Genomic DNA, 23,837 nt, shown 5'->3' with positions numbered 1-23,837 from the left:
TGATGATCTGATCATGATGGATGAATACCGCTTTCGTCTAAGCCGAAGCCATTTTGAATGTCAGGTGTAACAAGGTCATTCGCGTTACAGGTCAAATTATTTTTTAAAAATTGAAATTATTTATTTTGTACATTCTGTGGATTCCATCGATTCCTGGCTGTGTAATGCAAAGTGCCAGAAAATTCTAGCTGTACAGACGAAGATTTTTCAAAAGAACTTGATCATAAATGAAGAATTGAGTAAATAATAATGTTAGTTGCTTTAATGAACATTGGTGTTATGCTGGTACATATCCTTCCATTGAAGTAAATGTCACTTTCACTTTTTTTCGATTTTTAGTGGAATTAGCGTTTCAGCGATGGACGCAAAGAAATATTGCTTGAAATGGAACAACTATTCAGACAATATATTAACTTCGTTGGAAAATTTATGGGGTGATGAAGATTTTGTTGACGTAACAATTGCTTGTGATGGGCAAAGTTTAAAAGCACATAAGGTAGTTTTGTCAGCATGCAGTTCTTACATGAAGAGGTTATTAAAGGTTAGTGACTTTAAAAAGTGAAAAATGACAGTTTCGTCTAACAGATGTATTTTCCGTAAGCTTCTATTGTCGGTTGACTTTTCAGGAGAATCCATGTCAACATCCAATTATCATTCTCAAAGATGTTGGCCTTCCGGAGCTGAAAGCTTTGATGAATTTTATGTACAATGGTCACGTTATGGTCGAGGAAGATCAGATACCTATACTTCTTCACACAGCAGAGATGCTTGAGATACATGGACTGTCGGATGTCACCAAGCACAACAAAGGGAAGGTAAAGATAATGCGTGTTTTATATGGTCATGCATTTAATACAGCCATGCATTTAATACGTAATAGCTTTTGAGTTTTGATCAAATAATTGCTTTTAATTGGAATATCTCTAGCCAATTGTGGCCTAATTTTGACATTAGCAATCTTCATTTGTGCGCCACTTGCATTAAAAATACAAGGTTTGTGTAGTCGAAGCATTCTACTTGAAGGCGGGTTGTCATTTTTCCAGGGGAATCTGTTTTCACAAATTTTGGAATTCCTCCACCTTTGTAATCAACCAGTTCACCGAATGTTCGTATCAACTCACAAAAAATGTGTTAAATATAATCGCCTCGATACTTAGCTCAATGCCCCGTTGTTTGCAAGAAGTTCACGTGGTTATTTATTAGATATGAAGGCGTACTTAACTCTCTGGTTTGTCCAGGGCGAACATTATTTATTTTACGCTGTTTGATAATACAATTTTTCATTACATCAATGTGTTAATTACCTGTGCATTGGGAAAACCACAAGTTCGTAATTCTGGAAAATGTCTCTCTCCCTCGTTCTTCGCAATTTCGCTCATTTACTGGTGTCACTCGTCCACTTATTTGGTCCTCCCTTATATAGATTACTGTTTATGCACTTATTTATGTTTTGTAAGCTTTCAGTGCATCAATATCTTTTAGTGATTGCTTGTGGGTTATTGTAATTGATGAGATGAGCACCAGAGTTGTGTACCCCGTTTAAGGTGGATAAGGGATCTCATTTTATTATATCCTGAAGGCTTTTTGCTAATCATAAGGTTCTCCTTTTCCATTTAATCAGTATCAAGAAGGGGAAACGTAAGAATGTTCATCCCCATATTCGTCAGAAGAAATGCATGATAAGGGCTCCCGATCTAATTATATATTGTATACTGGTGTAAAAATATTTTTAGTGATTATGTGAAATCCTGGCACCGAAGTTCGTGGTGATGCATGGTGAATACTCAGCTTGTAGCTTTTTCTAATTTGTTTATTTTTGTGCAATGAGCTGAGTTGCGTGCTTAGCATGAAGTATAGTCAACTGCCACATGTGGAACTAGCTAGTGACTGACAAGAATATACTAAGTGTTAAATAGGTCCAAAGGAAGACCTTTATTTTGTGTCCTTATTTGTATGCTAAAACCGTAAAAACATTTACCCTCAGGGGGAAGGGAAGAGAAATGGTGGAGACATGTCCGACTCAGGTAACCCCTCAAAGAAGAAGCGGCCCATACCAATGCTCCAATCCATACTGACCAATTCCTCTCAGGGAATGTCTCAAGATGGCAAGCACTGCGATGACCCAGAGCAGGATGGCTCGGAAGGTCAGGGGGAGAATTCATCATCCTCGTCCTCCTCCTCATTGGGGCAGGAGAGGCAGAATGGAGAAGAGAGGGGAGGTGGTGAGGTGGGCGATATGGGAGAGATGCGCAAGGCTATGTCGTCGTCACAGGTGAAGGAGGAGCTGCAGGAGGGTGAAGAGGAGGGGGAGGAGGGCGAGGAGGAAGGGGAGGAGGAGGAGAGGGAAGATGAGGAGGGGGAGGAGGAGGATGAGGGCATGGATGATGATGATGTGGATGATGGGGGCGATGGGTATGGGGAGGAGGACCATGTCATGGAGGACAACCAGTCAGGGGGACCCCCTCCCCTCGAGCCCCTCATGTCTGCTGTTGCACGGCTCAAGGAGTCTTCAGCTGGCCATACCAAAGGTGAGGACCCTCTCTTCTGCTCCACTTGATGGCAGGATTAATTAGTGTAGGCATTGGATTAGAACCAGAGTGTTTGGTCCTGGCTTGGCCAGATACTGATGGAGCCCTGTCCCGAAATTTATCATTTGCCCCAGAATTCAACCAATAATGGAATCAGCATTAGTATATGCAAAGATAGCAAAGTAAATTGGATAATCTGTGGCTCTCTTTGTTATTCTACTTATCACCAATGGGCATAAGCAAGTATGTTCCAAGTGAAGTGTAAGTTTTTTATAATTCATTTAAATACTAATCTAAGGGTTATGGACTCAATTGGACATTTTTCTTAATCCAAAGAAATGCAGGAAATGCTGGAAGCAGTCTGGAATGTCATGGGGTTTCTGCTGGTTTTGCCTCAATATACATTAAGTGGGTAGTTGGGCATGAAAAATTCCAGAAAGTACTAGTACTAATAATAGTATGTTGGTAAAATTGAATTTAAGTCAAAATATAATAAACATTACCTTTAATGTGGTGATTAAACTAAAGTGGTAAAAGCCAGTTTTAGGTAGAGAGAAAAAATGATCTTGGAGATGATTGAGCTCAAGTCATAAAATCTGTTGTGAGACACTTCTAGGCTAATACTTTGGTGGTAAGGTCAGTCTCAGTTGTACCACATTTATGTGGTGGTAACATATTTCAACTAGTTTTCTTCCTTATTTCAAATAAAATTATCTTCAAAACTTTGGCTGTATATGGATGGACCTCTTTCGAAAAATATGGAACTTATGCTTTTTAAGTTTACCTTCATTATATGTAGTTTTTCAGCAGTCTGCTGATCCTCATAGGTTTCAACTCCTTGTCAGGTGGCTGAATCAAGGTTGAATGAGTTTTTCTACAAGAAGTAGGATCACCAAGTTGATCGCTCTACTGCTGACACAGTGCATAATGATGTGTAGTCTGGTTTCGTTTATACAGATGGCTGCCCTTAATAAAATTTTTTCTGCAATTTTCGGATATTCATGCAGTGATGTACTTAGCTTAGCAGTATCATCAAGTGTAAATGAGAGATTTGACCATCTAGAAATGAGATGTCTGGAATTGGGCAGAACCACCTGTGTTAGCCTTTGTTCAATGAAATTGTTGTTGAGTATCCCATGCTATGGAAAATGGATTTTTGGGTTGACTTGTTTTCTATGCTCAGGTTATAGGCTTGATTCCCGGTACATTTAAGGTAACAAAAGATTTTAAGATATAGTGTTCCAATCTGTTCTCTTGCTTTGATGAAGCCAAGAGGAGTATCCTTGGTCAGACGCAGGCATGGTGACTGGACTTTTTATTTTTCTTTTACCCGTCCTCACTCTCCTTATTTCATAATTTTTAAATGCCTGTTTTGAATGAAATGACTAATGACCTCAGCAGATGTTTACTTCCCAAAAAAAACTGACTACTACCATGTGAGTTTCATGCCTGAATGCATGTGAGAGATCAGTTACCAGATGCCACCAAAGAAGTCTTAAATTGTTAGATAACCCTTGTTAGATTATCTCCAAAATGATAGGTAGTTACTCTTTATGCATAAAATATAGTGATCATTGTAATTAATGATGAAACAGAATGTGACAAAAATGAAAACTTGGAAAATTTTGAGCCTTTTGGTGAGTTGTGATTAGACATCTTACAAAATCTCACATTTAAAGTTGGGTTCTCCTAAAATAAAGAGTGAAACAATAATGGGATACACAAGCCTGCCCTTCAGTGATTTATTTTTGCGGAGGAAAATTTATTATAGTGGAAAGAAAGATCTTGGAGATCTTAGGTGGGCCATTCTTAGATTAGTAAGTTCTGTAGCTTCAACACATTTTATTTGTTTAATATGTTAAGCTTAGTTTAATGTTAAGAAGTTATCCATAATTTGATTTATTATATTAGTAATTTTGAAGTGTATAAGGTGGCTTTTGATGGATTCTTTTAATGTTGAGTTTTTGCCAGTTCTGGTTAATTCCGTGCATATTGGGTGATTCTTTTAAATTATTAAATTACCATACATTATTAAATTGTATATTATGGATGGCAGAAGGATGTTGAAAACATATGCATTCCTCCTTACCATCAGTTGAGTTTTGTCAGGAAATCCATTCACGTCAACACTTAATAGTTCCTTGAGATTGGTAGGTGTTGTGTTGTGACTGCAAGTGAGAATACTTCTCCAGCTTCAGTATTTGGAATAGTTTTGTTGTTTCAAACTTAAAACTATATTGTAAATTATAAAAACTGTGTACATAGCAAAGAGTCGGTATCAGGTGCTTCCTCCCTTCAGAGGAAAAGTTAAAAGCTTTATGGCAAAGCAAACATACTTTGGGCAAGAGTGATATTAACTCCAGATAAAGCTAAAATTTGGTCAGTTAATTGCCTCCTATTTAGTCCTTGAAGGTATGTGCGATAATAAATAGCCTATTTTGTTCTAAGTTGCCAAATCTGGTGGCTGTTTGATGAAAATGGCAAGAAATTTCTATAATGTCAGAAAGAGTGCACTAAGGTGTGTGCAAGGAGACATTATAAATATGCCAATGTGTGCAAAATATCTTATGTAATCATTATCAAGGAAGGAATTTCATTGTTCTTGATGACAGACCAATTGCAGAGATTTGCTTCCTTCTTTGCCGGAAGAAATATATTTTAGGGATTCTGAGTGCCCTGTGAGTAAGAAGAATGGCAAATTTTATATAAGTTACCCGATATTATCAAAACCCAATGCTTGGGTATCACATGTAGGAAGCAGTATATCACTGAGTTACATCCTTAGAATTAAATGTAGAGTGTTGTGGTGGAAGTCGGTAGTAATTGTATGATCAAAATTAGTTTTATGAAATGATTTATGATAGAAAATTACTTGAGGCACCCTTAGAATTTTGTTAGGCTACCCAAATAAAATGTCATTATTTTGTCACAATAAAATCACATTTTGGCACAGTGGGGTTAATCCATGCTATCACTCGATCCTGTTTGACCTATTTGGCATATCCAATATATTATGGAAAATAGATCCAATATGATAAATGGAAAGAAAAGATTAAATTTATATATGTCTGCACAATGCATAGATATAATTTAACCTACCTAAAATGATGCCTTATAAGCAGCAATATTCCCAATCCCCAGAACTTCCTCATAGAGGCAATAGCAAAATCTATTGCTTAAGATGTGACACCAACTGCATATAATGCTAATTTTTCCCATCCTGTGTGTGTCAACAACCCATTTTAGTCATTTGTGTGCTCACCTCAGTGGGCAAGTGTTAGGTAAAAAATAACTCTGTTATCTGCAACCCTGTACCTTCAACCTTCTCTCACCATCCCTGCAGCATCTTATATTCTGTATTCTTCATTATTCACTATTTTTGGCTATCTCTTGAAATGGTGTCATGGTTGTGTACAAAATTTGCATTGTGAAGTTACGAAAAAAGGCTCTTTATGGCTCCAAAAGCTTCTTGGTCTCCTAAGACCTCTCTCAGGAACATTTCACCCATCCTCCAGGTACATATGACTACAATTAAAAAAAAGACATTGAGGCAATGCAGAATTTTCAGGTATTAGCAGGGAAAAAATAAAGCATGGAAGTGTGGAACATCCTAGCTGAATGATCCCAATTAAGAAAAATCTGATAATCTTGCTCACTGTTGGCCAATCACCAGGGAAAAACAGCAGAGCTTGCATTTTTTGAAATTATTTTAGAGACTAGTTCAACAGGCAAATAATGGATGTATAGTTTGAAAATAATCATTATGATTTGGCCCTCAGGCAAATCCTCAAAGACTAAATCCATTAATAATGAAATGCGTAAACTATATTAAGCTGCTTTGCTGATTCAAGCTAGAGACCCACATATTTCCTTAAAAGTTGTTGAATTCAGAGAAGAAAGAATTTTATCTAGCAGTGTTGAAAATTGTTGTGGGGAAAAAGTTGACTTGAGACTAGTTGGTTGTGAACTTGTGTGAAAACACAAATGGGAAAGGCAAATTGAGACCTTGGATCATAAGAAAGTTGGATAAATTAGTCTTTGGGGATTAATGATGCAGAAATGTATATTGTTCTCTCTAAAAATGATAACAAGTCCACAATTCTATCAGTGTTAACACAACTATACATACTCGCCTAATATTCACTGATATTAATTTGAATTTGGGAAAAAACCTCGGAAACTCCATATTTGGGGTCTCTTCTAAGTAAAAATTAAAGCACATGTTAAAAATTAATGAGAACCTGAGAGTGCTTAAAAATCTATACTAATATCTGTTTATGAAAAGTGCACAAATGAGCATGGCATTAATTTCATCACAAGTTATTGCTACATGAACATTAAGGTGCATTACATAACATAATCACCTTCAAAGAAAACGTTGATGATAGGTTCATAGAATTCCATAATTTATTAGTGTTACATAAAGCTTCCATGGCATTGTATTAATTTAAAGGTCATTTTCAACTTTTTGTGTTTTAATTTTCATATATCGATTTGTTTGAATACCAAATAACAATGATGAAAAGTGTACCATTTGGTATTTTTGAGGCAGCATCTTTCATTTAGCATCCATTAACCTTATGCTCCAATAATCTGGTTCCCATATCAGTGTGCGGTCAACAAACTGTGAAGCATTAAAAAAATGTGGGTGGGACAAACCTGGGAGTGAATTCATGAAAAAAACTGAAATTTTAGGAAGTTAATTTTATTCTGGAAAGTGCATGTTAGGCCATAGTAGAAAAAATGACTTGCATATCTTCTACTTTTGAATCTGATGTACATTGTAACCTCGCTTAACGAGCATAATTCATTCCGGAAACTCACTTGTTAAACAAAACACTCGTTAAGCAAAACAATTGATCCCGTATAAATTTATGTAAAATATTGTATGTTCCATGCTGGAAAAGATTAATTATGTATCAGGTTCGTCAAAGAAAATCACGTACTCATTTTTTAGGATCATGAATCATCTTCATCTTTTCTTCGAATGTGGATTGAACTAACTTGGATGCAGATTCAATTTCCTGAAAACAAATCGCATTTAGCGTGCTCTTAGGGTCTTGACACTCAATTAAAGGCTTGTGTGAAATTTATGAATGGCAAACAAGCAGCTGTTTAATTTTCAAATCGCTGATTGCATTGGCACAAAATGGCAGCACTAGATGGTCTTGCGTAGGCTTGCAGCTGAGCATTGCGTTCTACTCTGCTGTTGAGTAAGTTCACATCGGCATCTTTTTCCAGGAGTGATGATTTCGTCACAATTAAAAACCAAATGTAACTGGTAATCCTTAAGAACCATGAGCTTCTTGAAGTTGTCGATAAAGTTTTCTGTGGCCTTCATGCTGTATCTTACAATGCTGTGGATGCAGGTTCTTCTCTTAAACTTCTTGAATAACCCGCGGCTTCCTTCAAATACTTGTTCTTTGGCTATTGATGATCCTGGCATCATCTTAATGGGGTCAGCAAAAATCACTTATACTTTCTCTCAAATGATGGTCTCATTAATAGCATCGTTTACAATTGCTTGTTTTTGTTCTCCATAAGAAGCAACCTTTCAATATCTTTGAGAATATGTAACTGTTTTGTTAATATCTTGTCACTTCCTTTAAAGGAATCTGGCTCCTTAATCTTGTCCTTGTCGATAGTGCAAACTGCTGATGTAGACCAATTGTATATGCGTGCTATATCAGCCGCACTCACATTTCATTCTATCTTTTCAATGATTTTACTTTCCATTTTTGCGTTTATTTTTATTCTATCATGGCTGTCTTCTTGTGACTTTATCTCCTGTGACATTTTTGCATTTCATTAAACTTTACACAAAAAATCACAAAGAATTTGTCTAGACAAAAGTTTGGAAAAATGTGTAATCACTGAGAGGTTCTCTGTTTGACATTGGAATTTTTATTTTTCCCATCAAATTCCAAAAGACTATTTTTATTGATTATCTATCTATCAATCTATGACACTGGGGAAAATTCTGAAATAGTTGTATACATAAATTTAGCTGGGTTGATTGGATCAGGTGTGTCAGGGAAAAGAGCTCTTAAAAATGGTCGCACGAAACCTTGATTAAGTAACTTTTGTCCTTGAGATATAGGATAGGATCAGAAACCATCTAACTCCTGGCCGGACAAAATATCATATATTAGCCTACCTCCAATAGCCCCTAATGGTATACTGAAAAGAGGAGCCAATGGAGACCAAAGGATATGTGAATTGATAGCATAATTGAGGCGATAGCAGCAATGATTTAGTCTAATTCCAAGTGTGTATTTTTCCAGTAACATATTGCCCTTTTGGGAGGATTGCTTAATTGATTGGATGTAAAAACTCAAAAAGTATAAGAGTTAGGAATAATTTTTATTTTTTTATTATCAGCAGTAATCTACTGCATTAGGTGGGTTATTAATGGTTTTAAGTAAGGTATTAACTCCCTAAAAATGATCCAGTATATCTACTATTTCCCTAAAGAAAATGCTGCATGCTTTTAATGCTCAATAATACACACCCTAATATTTTGAAAAATGTTTCAGAAAAAGATACTGTTAATATGCGGATAATTGTCATTCAGTCTTTGACATGTGTGTGTATATTCCCTGCCAAGGTTTTTTTGGTGTGCCAATGTAGGATTAAATTCCACCAAGAATTATTGTTGCGTAATCTAGGCATTTATTGGTAATGTCACTGATTGTTTTAGGTGAAAATTATGAGCCTCCCACTCCAAACAAAGTGATGCTTCCTCCCCTAGGATCCCACAACACATCTGAAATAGGTAAGGAAGTATGCATTGTGTAGATCTCCTCACTAAATTGAACATATTTATCGGACAGTAGTTTACTACTCACATATCTCCTATGTGGATTTAAACTTTTATTACTTGAGAATGCAACGTTTGAATTCAATTCTGCATTGAAGTATTGTTTAGAAATGCATGTATTTCAAAATGATAATTATGAAGAGGCATGACTGTTGATAGTTATATCTTCACTCACTATACATAGGGAGTATTTTCAGATCAATAAAAAGTGTTATTTAAGTGAAAAATCTTCTCCCCTTTGAATGCTTTCAAAGGTAGATAAAATTCCTTTTTTGTAATATTTTTAACATCTTCTCTTAATGTGTAGTGAAGTGCCGTTTACCTCATGCATGCATGCTGTATTTCTTTGCTTTGAATCTATTATGGATGTAACTTTTGTCAATTTTCTGCATTCGTTATATTCTTTTTCTCTGTTCCTTATATCTGAATAATTGAGCTTCATTATTTGTCCATACAGACCTTGTATGTAAAATATAGAATGTTGACATGTATGGCTATATGACCAGTTAACAGTTTCATCGTACACTCCTGCTTCATAGCACATTACATATCATTTGGTTGGGTTTTGTAAATAGGAGTTACGGGAAATATACCAGAAATATGCTTTTCCATCAGTTAATTTGGGCATTTTATCTTAGATTGAGTTCTTTTTATCTGAAGGGAGCCTTGCGGTACTCTAAAATTAAAGTTGGTGCTAATGTAAGGAGAACTACCTTTCTTTGTATTATTTACAAACTATTATCAGAAATTCAAACAAGTCATGTCCAAGAAATGCCTAAAACTTTAGTGTGGAATTTTGATTTGCGATGACAAGCAGTTTTATACGCATTCATCCACACTCAATCATATTGAGGTATAAGTGACTCCTCTATCGATACCTAATTTCCCTAGTTTGCAAAATATGTTGTGAACTAAGTTAGTAGCAGATGCAGCTTCAAGAGATTCTCTGGTATAGAAAATTTATTATGATCGAAATCACTTGCAACCGGTACACATTATTTAACTCTATCATCACCTTGTCAGCCTGTAAAAGACTGCAATTCTAAGTGCATTTGGGAACAAACTATTACACGGTACATATACATAGTAATGGAGGCATTTTGTGATTGATAACAAATGAACTTCCAGCACCAGAAGACAATGTAAGCTTGTACATCAAAGGGACTAAAATGTGATAATTGAAATTACTTAGATACTTAAAAACAGGCATTATAATTCATTACATTGTTTTCATAATGTGTAAGAAAGCAGTATTCAGCATGAAAGAGGAGGATAATGTGTGCTACCTGTGCGGGAGTTAGAAAGTGACTGAAAAGAGCCAATTATACTGCAATATTATCTATCAATGAGATATAGGTGCACACTATTCTTTGTCTGAGGGGCATGGGTTATGCAAAAGTGTGCAACAAATCAGCACTATTAAATAGTGAAATCCTTGAATGAACAAGAAGGCGCCAACGTACTATTTGTTATCTGACATTGTTACTCCCAGGATCAAAAAAATGCAAAGAAGAAAGGTACGAAGAAATACCTCATAGAGTACACCACGAGTTACAAGGAAACTTCATGGCAAGCATATTCGTCATGCTGAGTCAAGTAGTCATCTATCTGATGGCTTGTTCATGTGCTCTGTCAAGTGGGTGCTGTAGTGCTTGTTGTGTTGTGCTATTCATTTTCAAAATCTGCCATTGGGTGCATCCAACATTGTCATCACAATTTTCTTATGTTAAATGTGTCATTGGTCAGCTATTAAGCAAGTGTAGTCTTTTTTAACATATTTCATTTGCACTAATGCCTATGGTTTTGGAAATTAATGTTTTTCAAATTGTATCTTAAAAAAACTCCAGGATTGAAAAAAAAATTCTTAAGACACATTCCTCTATGTATGCAATTTGAGAATAGCTGCTTTCAATCTAAAGAAGATTAAGTCCTCATTCCAAATGTTATGCTGCATTTGATTTATTGAAGGGAAACATGGCCTCACTTCTTATTCTCTCATACCTGGCAAACTATGGCAAAAAGAGAGCTCTCCAGTATTTTTAGGAATGTGAGGGAGTTTGATGGGAAACCATTAAGGATGGAAAAAATGTTCCTGGGCTGCATAGGATGCATATTCAAAATGGAGAAGGGATTATATTGGGAGATTGTTGTACTGTAGAGAGTTAATAAAGTTGATGAAGGTTGGAGGTGCCCTGGGGAGGAGTGAAAGAAAAAATAGCTTGTGCTCGTGTTGGTGACAAGTTTTGCATCTCATGCAATTATAAGGAGCCATTGGATTTTGCAAATTGGTGGAAATTTAGTTGAAGAATGCCTGCTACGTCAGTAGGCTGTTTGAAAATGACAGAGGGACATTTGGTGTAACATTTTGTCATTATACAGGATAAGGAAAATAGATTAGAAGTTGGATTTAGGGGTTTAGCAGACACGGGCAAATGGAACCTTAAACATGCAGAACACTGAATCTTTGTTAGTGTCAGTGGACGATCATAGCCCTCATTAGTCTGGAAGAGCTAGCGATTGCATGCCTGAGGGTAGGGCGGTGTGACCTGACACACTTATACCTCTTCATGGAAAAAAAACACTGACCTCGCTCAAAGAGTGATGCCTGCTTCTTATGGTGAACTATATCTTGACCCAATGTGACAAATATCAGAGGGAATGAGATATTTTTAAAAAAAGTGGTGTTTTGAGTAATATTTTAAAGGATGACCCAACTCCTTTAACAGAGTTCTAAACTTTTTAAGGGAAACTTGCCTATTAGGAAAAATATAGTTATGATATCCTTTTTTTAAGGCTATTGGTTTTAAATGTTCATGTATTTATTTATCTATTTATCAATAGGGTTTTGAGGTTATCAATCATTTGGCAGTGGTGCAAAATGACTTTAACTGTCAATGCACCCCAAACATAACTGCTACTTCATCATTTTTTATTATGTTTTAATAGAAGAGCTTCTATGATAATTCTCAAGTTGCACCAAGGCTTTTGTTTATGAATTGCTAATGCATTTTTGCTCATGTTCTTAAATGCAGGTTCACTCAAAATGACAAATGGATTAAGATGGTGAGGTGGCTAATGTACTGGTTTCGCACCCTGGAGGTCGAATTCCAGGGGGGGGATGTAGGAATTTATACACTGTCCGTTACATGGGTCGTCCAATTGTGGGTGACCCCTTACCACCTGCTGTTAATAGTAGGCTAGTACTGAGGCTGGGATTCCCTCCGCCCTTACTCCATTTCCTGAACATCTGAACTCCACCAAATTATCCCAACCCATCCATAATGGTGCAAGTGACATCAGATGTCCTCAAGTTCCTCTTCATAATGACTACAATACAATTGGAAGTACGAATGGTTGATTGTTGCCACTCTGAGTATATGTGGAGGGATCTGATCTTATTGATGAATATCGAGTGAATAATAATGAGGAATGATGAAACTTAATTTGTACTATTTATTGGAAGCCTTAATTGGTGTTTATGACTCCTTTTGACTTGCATTACCAAGGTTATGTAACTGTATAACCAGCCTCGTGAATCATAGAACAAGCATTAGGAATGAACAAAGTTTTGAAATACCAGAAAGAGTTATTCTTAGGGATTACTGTTTCTACATTTTTTAAAATTTTACTGAAATATGAAATGATTATTTGATTATTAATTTTTCCCTGCTGCATGCTATTAAGCATATAAGTAGAGATTTGTAGAAATTAATGTGAATTCGTGTTAATAATTTGTTATTAGTTAGTGCAATAATGTTGTGAGCATTACATACTCCTCAAAATTAATGCCTGAGTGCATAAATAAATATTCTTACCCATCTGAATTGTAGAACGATTGAGGAAAATGGACGAGACCCTGTCTCATGGGGATGTGCTGATCATCGGAGAAACCCACATAACACCCACCAAATGTCCACCTAGGCAGTTAAAAGGTGTTTCGAACTTGAAACAGGTGAGTTTCATATGCTTTACATAGCTTTTGAGTTTATTGGAGAAAGATGAGTCGTCATACCTTATAAAAGTTTTTGTTACTTGGCTACAACCTACTGCAAATTTCAATTAAGGTCAGGAACAACTTCTACAAAGGTGTCTGCTGTTAAAATTCTTGTACTTGACCCAATAAATATTCTCAGAATTTATCTGAATCCTTTTCCCAATGTTTTAGCAGCCCCTTCAACATATCTGTGAGCAAAGAGTTTACCATGATTCACTTCTTTATCTTTCACTTTGTAGAAAATTGCTGTGCTATAATTCCTACACCTAGCCTTTATTATATTAATTTTCCGGTTGCAGACCCTTTTAAGTTAGGTGCCATAATTTTAAAGTATAATGTTTGTGAGTTCTTACATTTTTTTTAATTGTTACAGTTGGAAGGTGTGTGGTATTAAACATACTTTGCTACTCAAAACTCAATTTATCCTTGGTAACTGAAGTGTTGAAGCCTCTTAAGAAAGTTCTATCATTTATCCAGGGTTTTTTGTACTTTCCCATATTTTACTTTACAATTGCATTTATTTTCAATTTCAGGACTTCCAAAGTCATCCACAGAATGATATTTCAGTTAAACCTGTAGGAAATCATTATGGAATGGACATGAATTATCGAATGGACATGCAAAGGAAAATGGAAACTGAAAGACTTAGAATTAAATCCATTGACAGATTAAAACCAGAAGCAGGTATGATAAGATATTTTGTTTATTGAATATATTTCTAACGAGTAAAAATTTTTTGGTTGGTAATGTCTTAAATAAACATGAACTTTTAAAAACTTTGCCATTTTAGCTAGTGGTGCGAATAGCAGGAAAAGTACAGTAAATATTTTAAAAAATCAGGCCTAAAAACATGTTTTTTCATGGTAAACATGGTAAATTAAGTCATAGCTTTGACATAAAGAAAACAATCTTATTTGTCTGATATCACTTCCTTCTTCAGACCTTCATACACACCTAAGACGCTTCTTCTCCTCCCTTAATACTTAAACATGGAACCCTCTGCTCCATGGTAAAGGTTTCTTTAATCATTTCTCTACTTCTATTTAGCATAGCTGTCATCATACCCTTTCCTGCAGGGTCTTCATTCACAATTCTCCTAATGTCCCTACTTCTATGCCCTCTGTCCTCCAAAATACTGGCTGAATACATGGACTACTACCTGCTCTAGTTTGTACCCCCCTATTAAATAATTTCTAAGTCATCCTATTTCATGAGGATCACATTACGTGTTTTCCTGGGGTAACTCTTATCCCATCTTCTCATATTGATCCTCAAAAACATTAGATGATCACTGTATTCCCATTGTTGTCTAACTAATTGTTAACTGCATTTCATCACCAGTTGTTAAAATGTCATCATCAAAAAGTACCATCCAAATTGGTTCACTACTCCATCAATGGCTGTCATGTTCTGATCTTTTAAATTAACCATTTAAAGCAAATGGATCTAACCAATTATTTCAACGTTTTGGAGCATTCTTTAGTCCATACTGCTTAAGTTTTCAACAGTTTAGTATTATGCATTAATTATAAATGTAGTTTCTTTATTACTACTATTACCTAATGTACGAGGGTCATCCGGAAAGTAGTACCCGTTCGTGAAATAAAGACACAAAAGTAAATATTAACAAACATAAAAAATTTTATTTAAAAGAGGATACTTTAAACTACTTCTCAACATAATCTCCAAGCAAATTTAGGCATTTGTCATAACGTGTGACAAGTTTCTGTATTCCTGCTGCATAGTCCTTCGCCGCCAGCTCATTGAGATACGCGAGGGACCCATCTTGCACAAATTTTTGCATAATGCAGATGGTGTTTAACAATTTCATGAACAATTGTTCGAGAAACATTGGGAAAATGCTCACAGATGTCATCAATTGTGACGCGCCGATCGTTCCTCACGAATTCGTCAACTGAGCTCACCAGTTGGTCTGTAATGACAGACGGTCTCCCCGAACGCTCATCGTCGTGTGTGTTCCCCCTCCCCATGTTGAAGTTGCGACACCACCGCCGAACAGACGACTCGTCCATTACATTGTCTCCATACACCTCCTTTAATTGGCGATGAATATCACATGGGCGAACGTTTCTTGCATTGAGGAATTTAATCACTGCCCTCACTTCACAACTGGCGGCGTTCTCAATTTTTTTAAACATTGTAAACAATCACAGAAACAACACAGGCAATGCTAGCGTCACGCAACTTGGCTCAGAGAAGGCAGACAAGCCACTGAAGCTATCTGACCTCGTCCAGCGGCTACTCGCGTCGTCAGCACTTCATGCGGCACGAACGGGTACTACTTTCCGGATGACCCTCGTACATTTTTAAACTGATAATAAATACTGTAGATTCAGCAGCTCCTATTTCTTTGGCCTCTATCCACGCTAAAACTAGCTTTTCCTTTTTTAGTTGATCGGGTTATAATTCTAATGCATCGGAACTTATATTTCTTCGAGCAATGAAATTTCTCCGAACACTTGCCCCATGCAACATTCCGTCATAGCATCTTGCTGGGTATTAGTATGAAGATGTCATGCCTAGGTTTTCCTTAAAATTGGTAAAAATAGACTGCAAAAACTACTAGAAATACAAATTACATAAGGTTGACCCTTTGTTCCATAGTGAAGGCTTATTTGAATCTGACTGAGCCAGCCATTATTAGTATCATCTTGCTTATTACCATTATAAACAAAAAATATAATTTTGAATAATTTGTGGAAAATTCCAAAATAAACTGAAGAATAGTGATAGTTGCCTTTTTTAAAAGAACCATGAATAGCAATGAAGTTGAAATCATTCATCAAGTATTTGCCACCCTGATTCACTAGCATTTAAGTCTGACTTCAATGATATTATGTTTGTATGAGAAGTACATTTTAAAATATGAATTGTTAATCAAAAGGATGGACCAATTCAAACATGTTATTAACATTTATGTATAAAATGTTCTATTCTTTAATCAGCATACAGTGACCCAATGGTCAATATGCGGCATTCAGCCCCATATCCAAACAACCCCCCAATGCCAAACAACATGCCCCAGCAAGTGCAGCAAGGAGATTACTCCATGATGAGCCATCACTATCATGATGGTGACCACATGTTGGCTAGTCACCAGGTATGCTCCATTAAAATGGTTTTCTTATGCTTAGCATTCAATATCAAAGTGCCAGAGTGAGAAATCGCCTGTGATGCTATTTCTCACACCAGATTAAACAGATTTGGGTTGCACAAACATTTAATATACTATGTATATTTTTTAAACTTATATTTTTTTAATTTGTGGTTGAATTTATGCTGTATGTTTAAAATACTCCAGTCATGCTAATTTATTATTCAGTATTTGTAAGTATTAAGTTTGAAAATGTATTGAAATGTGCGAAGAGGGCTGTTCAGTAAATAATCTTCAACTATATTTTTTACAAATGTACCTTTAATCATCTTCCAAATTTTGATAGTCCTCAAAAGTAGTCCTCATTGGATTCTGTTCACTTTTTTTATTATATGTCCTTCAACCAGTTTTTGATACATCATTCAAAATAACTGCAGAAAGATGTTTCCTTTCAGGATTAAAATAATGTTTCCAAGTTTCATGTGCCGAAATAACTTTTGAAAGAAACTACTTTACTTTCCTGGACAAGGCACATACTAGTTAAAAGTTTGCCCAAATTTTTTAGGGGTGTGAAATAGGTAGATACTGGGCTAAAAATATGGGGGAATGATACATGTATAGACTGGAAATAGATGACTGCACCATGTGGTGCAGAGGGTTGATTTTAGCAGCTGCTAGGGTGCAAAGTATTTTCCTTATGTAAAATAGCATAATTTAGTGTACATTATGTAATTGTGCTAACTTGTGTGGTTAACACCCATTGCAATGATGCCTGCTTGGATATTTCAATTCATTGTTTTTAAAAATGTTTACATATTGTGTAAAAATGAAGTCTTTCCACTATTTTTACTTCAGTAACTTTGGTTTTACTGCAATTTAATAATTTTTTTAGTTGCTCCTTAAATTAAATCAAAACATGTATTTTCAAATATTTGTAAAAAATATATAAATTTTAACAGATTTTGCAAACATATTAATTTTTTCATTTTCAGTTAATATTAGTTTTTATGAATCTCTAAAAGACATTAATTCAAAGTATGAAAGCAATAGGATAAGATTTGATTAAGTTGGTATTAATATTTTTGAGAAATGAAAAATATTTTTAAATTCATGGAATTTTTGATAAAAAAATTTCCCCCAATTTAGACTTCAGAATTGTTCTCCGCAACGTAATCTTACCAAAGTTCAAATCAATCCGAACAGTATGTGTTTACGTTTATAATGTAATAAACAAGGTTTAGCTTGAAGCTAATGTGGGAGGAAGAGTTTAAATGAACTAATTTGTGGAATTTATCGGAGGAATCTGGCTGGTAGATTTTGTTAGATCAGTGTTAGTTTCTATTTCAAAAAAAATAAAGGTTTCATCATGTGAGGACTACAGAACATAAAGTTTGATTTTGCATGCAGTCAAAGAATTGCAGGATCATCAAGAGGATGGAGAGCAGGGCAAATGATTACTTATGGGATAATCAGCTTGGGTTCAGGAAGGGAAGGCATGCATGATGCCATTGCAGTAATGAGATCAATAATAGGGTGGAACTTATTGAGAGCCATGTAGAATATAATTAGGTCGTATTTGCCTGTTTTGTAGATTTTGAAAAGGATTTTGATCGAGTGGATTGGGAAAAACTAATGAAAATATTGCAAAAAAATAGAAGTAGATTGGAGGAGTAGGGGACTTCAACCGCAATCTGTACATGTCTCAGACTGCTCAGGTATGAGTGTGGGATGGAGAGTCCGAACGGGCAGTGTTTGGAAGAGGAATAAGGCAGGGTTGTCCATTATCACCTGTGCTGTTCAATGTATATCTGGAGGAAATGGGAAAGAGGTATGGGAAGAATTGGAGATGGGAATGAAAGATGGTGAGGAATTCACAAAATCAGTTAGGTTGCGGAGGATCAAGTTTTAGTTTTCAGTTAGTCAACGGTTTGCAAACATTGCGGAACACATTGGAATTTCAGTGCGACAGATATGGAATGAGGATAAATATAAACTAAATAAGGGTTGTGAGGTTTTTGAGAAAGTGAAAGGCTAAGTTAAACATTAAAAAAGTAGGGCAAAAAGTGTGTAGTGTAGGTTGAACAGTTAACGTTTGCCGAAAGTGTTTTGGACCAAATCGGTCAAAGTAGTACGGAGGAGAAGAATTGCATTTGGTAAAGAAGCTTTCACAGGGAGGAGGGAATGATGACAAGGATGTTGAATTAGGATGTTAAGAAAAGGCTCGTCCAAACGATGATATGGAGTGTAGTTATGTACGGTGCAGAAACATGATCATTGAAGCAGGATGATAGGCATAGGTTGGAATGTGGGTGTGGAGAAGGTGAAGTGGACAGAAAGGAAAACAAAAAAAGTGCTAGATATGGTGAGAAAGGAGAGGGGATTGTTGGGAGAAATCATAAGGGCACAGGAAAAATTGAGGCAGAGGGTTTTGATTGGCCATGGAATACTGGAGAATAGTGTGAATGATGTCAGGCAAGTGAGGAAGGGGCCAGAATAGGGGATTGGGATTTTGGATGGAATGAAGGGAGGAAGGAAGTATTCAAAGATGAAGAGGGGCTTGTTGTGGAGAAGGCTATTGGGGTTGTGTTTTGTTAGGATAAACAGCCGAGAATTATTCGATAAGTTTGTGTCCATCCAAAACCTACCTTGACTGGTAGTTAACAAAATAACGATCACATTTTCCTCGTTCGGGATCACTGTGCAGGGGTTAGCAGGAAGAAGTAACTTATCTCAATCTTACCCCAAAAATGTTTACTTTATTGAGGCAAGATTGAGACTTCAGAGTCAGTTCTATCACCTAGCCCCTAGACAATACAATCAAAACAATTACAAGCATCCATGCCCTTGGTGTAGGAAAATCTATCGCAACAGGAATCAAACCCATGACTTCTGGATTGGCAGGTGTGATCATTACTGTGTCACTACTGGGGCCGACATAATTTAGTGTTGTTGGTTGCGCACACTTGGACACAGAAGGCTTTGGACCATACAATTATAAAATTTAACATTTGCAGTCAAATTGTATTAGTAAAAATGTATAATGACCCCTTATTGAACAGCGCTCATATTTCAGAACTTTTGTCAAGGATTATTTATTTTCATTTTTATGTGCCATCATTTGCTTTGTGATTCTATTCTAGTGTTTTAACCAGGTGATAGTAATAAGTGAGGTATCTCCTGAAAATCAGCTTCACTGGTTCAGTTATTTTGTTTCCAGTAATTATCATTCAAATAATTTTGACAAAATTAACGTCGTAAATTATAATTTGATTTAAAATGTACTAAGATTATTATCAATGTAAACTGATTTGTTGGTACACTGGAGAATTATGTTTGGCTTGTTATTTTGGTAATCAGGAGGGGCATAAGCCAGTTATTCCCCTGAGAGATATAACTAGCTCCAATGAGTGAATTTCAATCACCATTGATGTTAAATATTTCTTTCCATATCTGGAGAACATTGTCATAACCTGCAATACTGACCATCTGATTGAAACTGATATTTAGTTTTTATGAGTGATTAGTAGAGCATTAAAGCTACAATACTTATGGTTATTTGGGTCGGTAGCGTCCCACCCACCAGCGATTTGATTATGGGGCTAGCCAACTCTTTTATCCAGGAGCCACTGTTTGTGCCTCTTGGAATTGTAAAGGTTATTGTTGGTTCAGATGGAATGGAAGTTGTGAAGAATAAGGTTGATGGTAGTGGTGGGCTTGACTTGTAGAAGTCACACGCCCCAATCCAGCAAGATTGTAAGAAAAGTGTAGTGGATCTTATAATGGAAGCAGGGAGTCATCTGCTTAGTCATATAAATCATAACATGTATTGAAATTGATTAAATGAAGATGGAATGTTTCAGAGGTTGATGAAGTAATTTTTTTCCCTGTCTCATTAGCAGGATGGAGGAGTGGGTATGGCAGATGTTAGTGGTATGCCTGGAGTAGGTGTACCCAACCTCCCTCCAGAGCTGCATCTTAAGATGTTAACATGCCCTGATTTTAAAAAGTACACAAACATGCTTCTAGTGGCAGTATTTGGTCGTGATGTGTTGGCCAGCCACTGTCTTAATGGAAGCAAAGGAAGTTCAAAACCACGCCTGGATCGAGATAAAGTTACTCGAGTTATTGGTGAGTGTCACCATTTAGATGTATGGTATTTCAATTATGTTTAAGTTCCAGTTGAGATGGAATTTCATAAGTGTTCATTAAAAAAATTTAGAAAAAGGAGCAGTTATTTAAGCAGTGCCAGGTAGAAGTGTGACGAAGAGGATTGTAAGCAGTTGGTGATGTGCCATTTCCAATAGTGGTTTAGTCCATAGCTTTGGTTCTTGTTTCTGGCTGTGACGGCTATGATGAGTGAATGTAGTGACTCGTTTGTCACTAATCCTTGGAGCATACTGGAGAGCTTGCCTCTCCAAACTCAGGCTTGAAGGATTAGACAAAAGGTCTTCTCCCTCATTTAGAATATTGGATGCAAGGGAAAGAACTTAATGATCAGATCCTATTCATTTGGACTCATAAAGTTTCTGAATTCCGTATCTCTCAGCTTTTTTTAATTAATTACATGTACGTATACTGAATCTTTTTAGGACCATAAACAAATTACCAAGAAACCCTAAAACAAACATATAATATTGAGGAGTTCAACATGCTTTTCCTTAATTTCACTCACTTTTTGTTTTGTGCATTAAAGTCATGATAATGCATTTGTATGCATTTCCTGCAGAAGTACATTTTCTGCAGAACAAATAATGTACAAAATGTTCATTTCAACGCTATTTACATAAGCCTTACTTACCGGAAAATATGCCAACAGCAATAATGAGGTGCCAGGGATACCAAGCACAAAATTAGGATAAAGATAATAAAAATTCCAGTTTAAAAAGAATTTTGTTCCAATTTTTTTTAGAAAGATATGCAAAACCATTTGTAGATGAAGAAAGGGTAGCTCTATTACCAAATGAGCCCCATGGCCATAGATTAGTTATTTTATGTTTTAATTATCAAAAGTAAATCATTCTGCATGGAGCAGTTTTATTTCTCTAATGATCTAGTCACTTATGATTTCAAACTCTGGGCTTTTTTGTCGAAGTTTTTATTTTCCACACATCTCAGTGACAAGAAAATGCCTTTTAAAACTTTACAATATCTAGCTGGAGTGAAGTTGATGCAGAATTTGTGCCATGAATTCAGTTGGTGGCACATTATATGAATAGTAGTTATGTGCTAAAATTGGTGGATGTAGTTTTCAAGCAGCATTAAATAAAACATCATAATTATATTGTAGAAGATTTTAAATATTAGAAAAACATAACTGCCATTTGCCATTAGCTTAGTACAACTACACTCCTAAGGCCAGTAAAGCAAAATGAATATGATAACCCCTAAGGCCACACCTTCTGTAGAAACAATTGGGAAGAAAGGGAAATATGACAGAGATAAATTTAGACAGTGAAATTATAATATCAAAAGAGACATCATGGATGCAAACAGTCTCATGAGTCAGAGGAATGCACTCACCCAGGTGTTTAATGGGGCTTTTATTCCCATGGCGAGGACCCATCAGGAGTACTAATCTACTACGGTCAAATATGAGGGAGGCCACGTTGGAGACATGCACGCAGTCACTCTGATTTGTGGACTCAATGGAACCTTGTGGGTTCACTGTGGGTCACAAATCTGCAGGGGGGAATGTGTGCATTTTTGTTTTTCATTATTTTAAGTTTAATATCTCAAGCATCACATATTATCCTTTGATGTAAAGCATTTAAATACTTTCACTATCTCTATTTCAGCAACTGTGATGCAGAAGTTTGATGTCCCTGCTAGTACAGTCCGTGAAGCCATCCGTGTAAAGCTCAACAATGAGGACAAGCTGAAGAAGCGAGCCAGGAGAGCAACGCTGGCCATGCTACCACAGTAAATGGTTGTTTGCTGTGCAGAGCACGTGCTGCGATTGGAATTAGACAGCTGATTGATATACACACACAATTATATATAAATATATACACATACATATATATTTGGTGAACTATTCTGAATTATTCAGTGCATATTTTTACATGTGGGAGCCATATGAGTTCTTTTTTATGTCCCTAAAAAGCCTCCTAGGTATATATCTTTTTGGTCCTTTTTAGGTTGTTACATAATTTTCAAGACCAATATAATTATATTTAGCTTACTTTGTATTTATTTGGAAACTTCCTCCATGTAAATAGCACAGTATTGACCTTGGGTAGAAGTCAGCTTATAGATGTTACATGAAGTTTTTAAATAATTATTTTAGAAACTTTTTCATATCTAGATTAAATTAGTCAATAAAGTCTTTCATAATAAGGCTATGTACTAATTAGGCTTTTAGCATATTTATTTGACATATCATAGCCATTTTTGGTTTGTTCATATTGATAAGGCATATCCATAATGATGTATGCTATTTGATCTAAAATATATTTATAGTAAATTATTAAATTTTAATAAGATCAAATGAGTAATACATTTCAGAAAAATATTGTAGATATATCATTTAGATCATATAGTTGTCAGAATATCAGTGATGACAAAATAGTATTTTAAACATTTTCTCAAAATTTCATAAATCCTCCTCTCATACTGGGAGCACAAAAATTAACCTTGTGTCATTGTTCACTGTTAACTTTGGGAGAACAAAGGCATTTATTGTTAATTTAAATGTTTTTCTCTCACACATCCATATTTCAATGAGCTACCATGTTTGTTAAATTCATGTTATCATTGTAGATTATGTTCTGATTTTAGTTGAAAGTATTTACACACTGTGCTGAACTCTTGACCAAATCCCATTTGGTCTGGCTAGGAAGCTTAAGCATTTTCAGTTTTGCTTCAAGGTTTGCAACGCAGGATTAAAATATTTACCCATTATGTTAATTTTCATCATAAACCACAAAAGTCCTCCTTTAATTAATTATTCAAACATATTTATTCAATTTCTAAACTGAAATATTTGTGGTTCATAATCTTGACTTTCAGAACATGTTCCCTCATCAATCAGGTACTAAAATGGCTTGTTTGTATAATATCAAAAACATCTTTTTGAAGGCTTATGAATGTCTCTCTTAACATTTAATAGCCAGTAAGTATTCAATTATCACTAAGGTACTGGCTATCTTTGGGAAAAAGAAAAGGCCATGAGGATATTTGCATTGGTATTCATTATTCATGGAAAATTAATCATTCATACTCCCATCACTTTAAATAAAAAGAAATTACAAATATTTGGTGGTGGCAAAGCATTGTTTTGTGTGAAAAGAAATTTATTTTGTATTAATATGTAAAATTTTATTAACATAGAGGTTGTGAGCATTAGGATTCAAGAACATTTTATAAAATACTGCTAAAAGA

The 23,837-nt window shown here is 35.6% G+C and overlaps 1 protein-coding gene across 1 annotated transcript; it reads left to right on the top strand.

Annotated features, from left to right (window-relative positions):
- Positions 1-99: 99 nt before the first annotated feature.
- Positions 100-22,868, top strand: LOC139700207 (protein tramtrack, alpha isoform-like). Its single transcript, XM_071598797.1, has 11 exons — positions 100-251; positions 340-541; positions 627-815; positions 1,985-2,294; positions 2,358-2,528; positions 9,229-9,303; positions 13,179-13,300; positions 13,876-14,026; positions 16,309-16,463; positions 20,354-20,585; positions 22,253-22,868. The coding sequence occupies exons 2-11, from the start codon at positions 359-361 to the stop codon at positions 22,378-22,380; spliced, it is 1,716 nt and encodes a 571-aa protein (XP_071454898.1). The 5' UTR covers positions 100-251; positions 340-358; the 3' UTR covers positions 22,381-22,868.
- Positions 22,869-23,837: the final 969 nt, after the last annotated feature.

Source organism: Hetaerina americana, unplaced genomic scaffold (assembly GCF_022747635.1).
Source record: "Hetaerina americana unplaced genomic scaffold, ioHetAmer1.1.p SCAF_10, whole genome shotgun sequence".
Lineage (NCBI taxonomy): Eukaryota > Metazoa > Arthropoda > Insecta > Odonata > Calopterygidae > Hetaerina > Hetaerina americana.
This window is presented reverse-complemented; position numbering and strand designations above follow the sequence as displayed.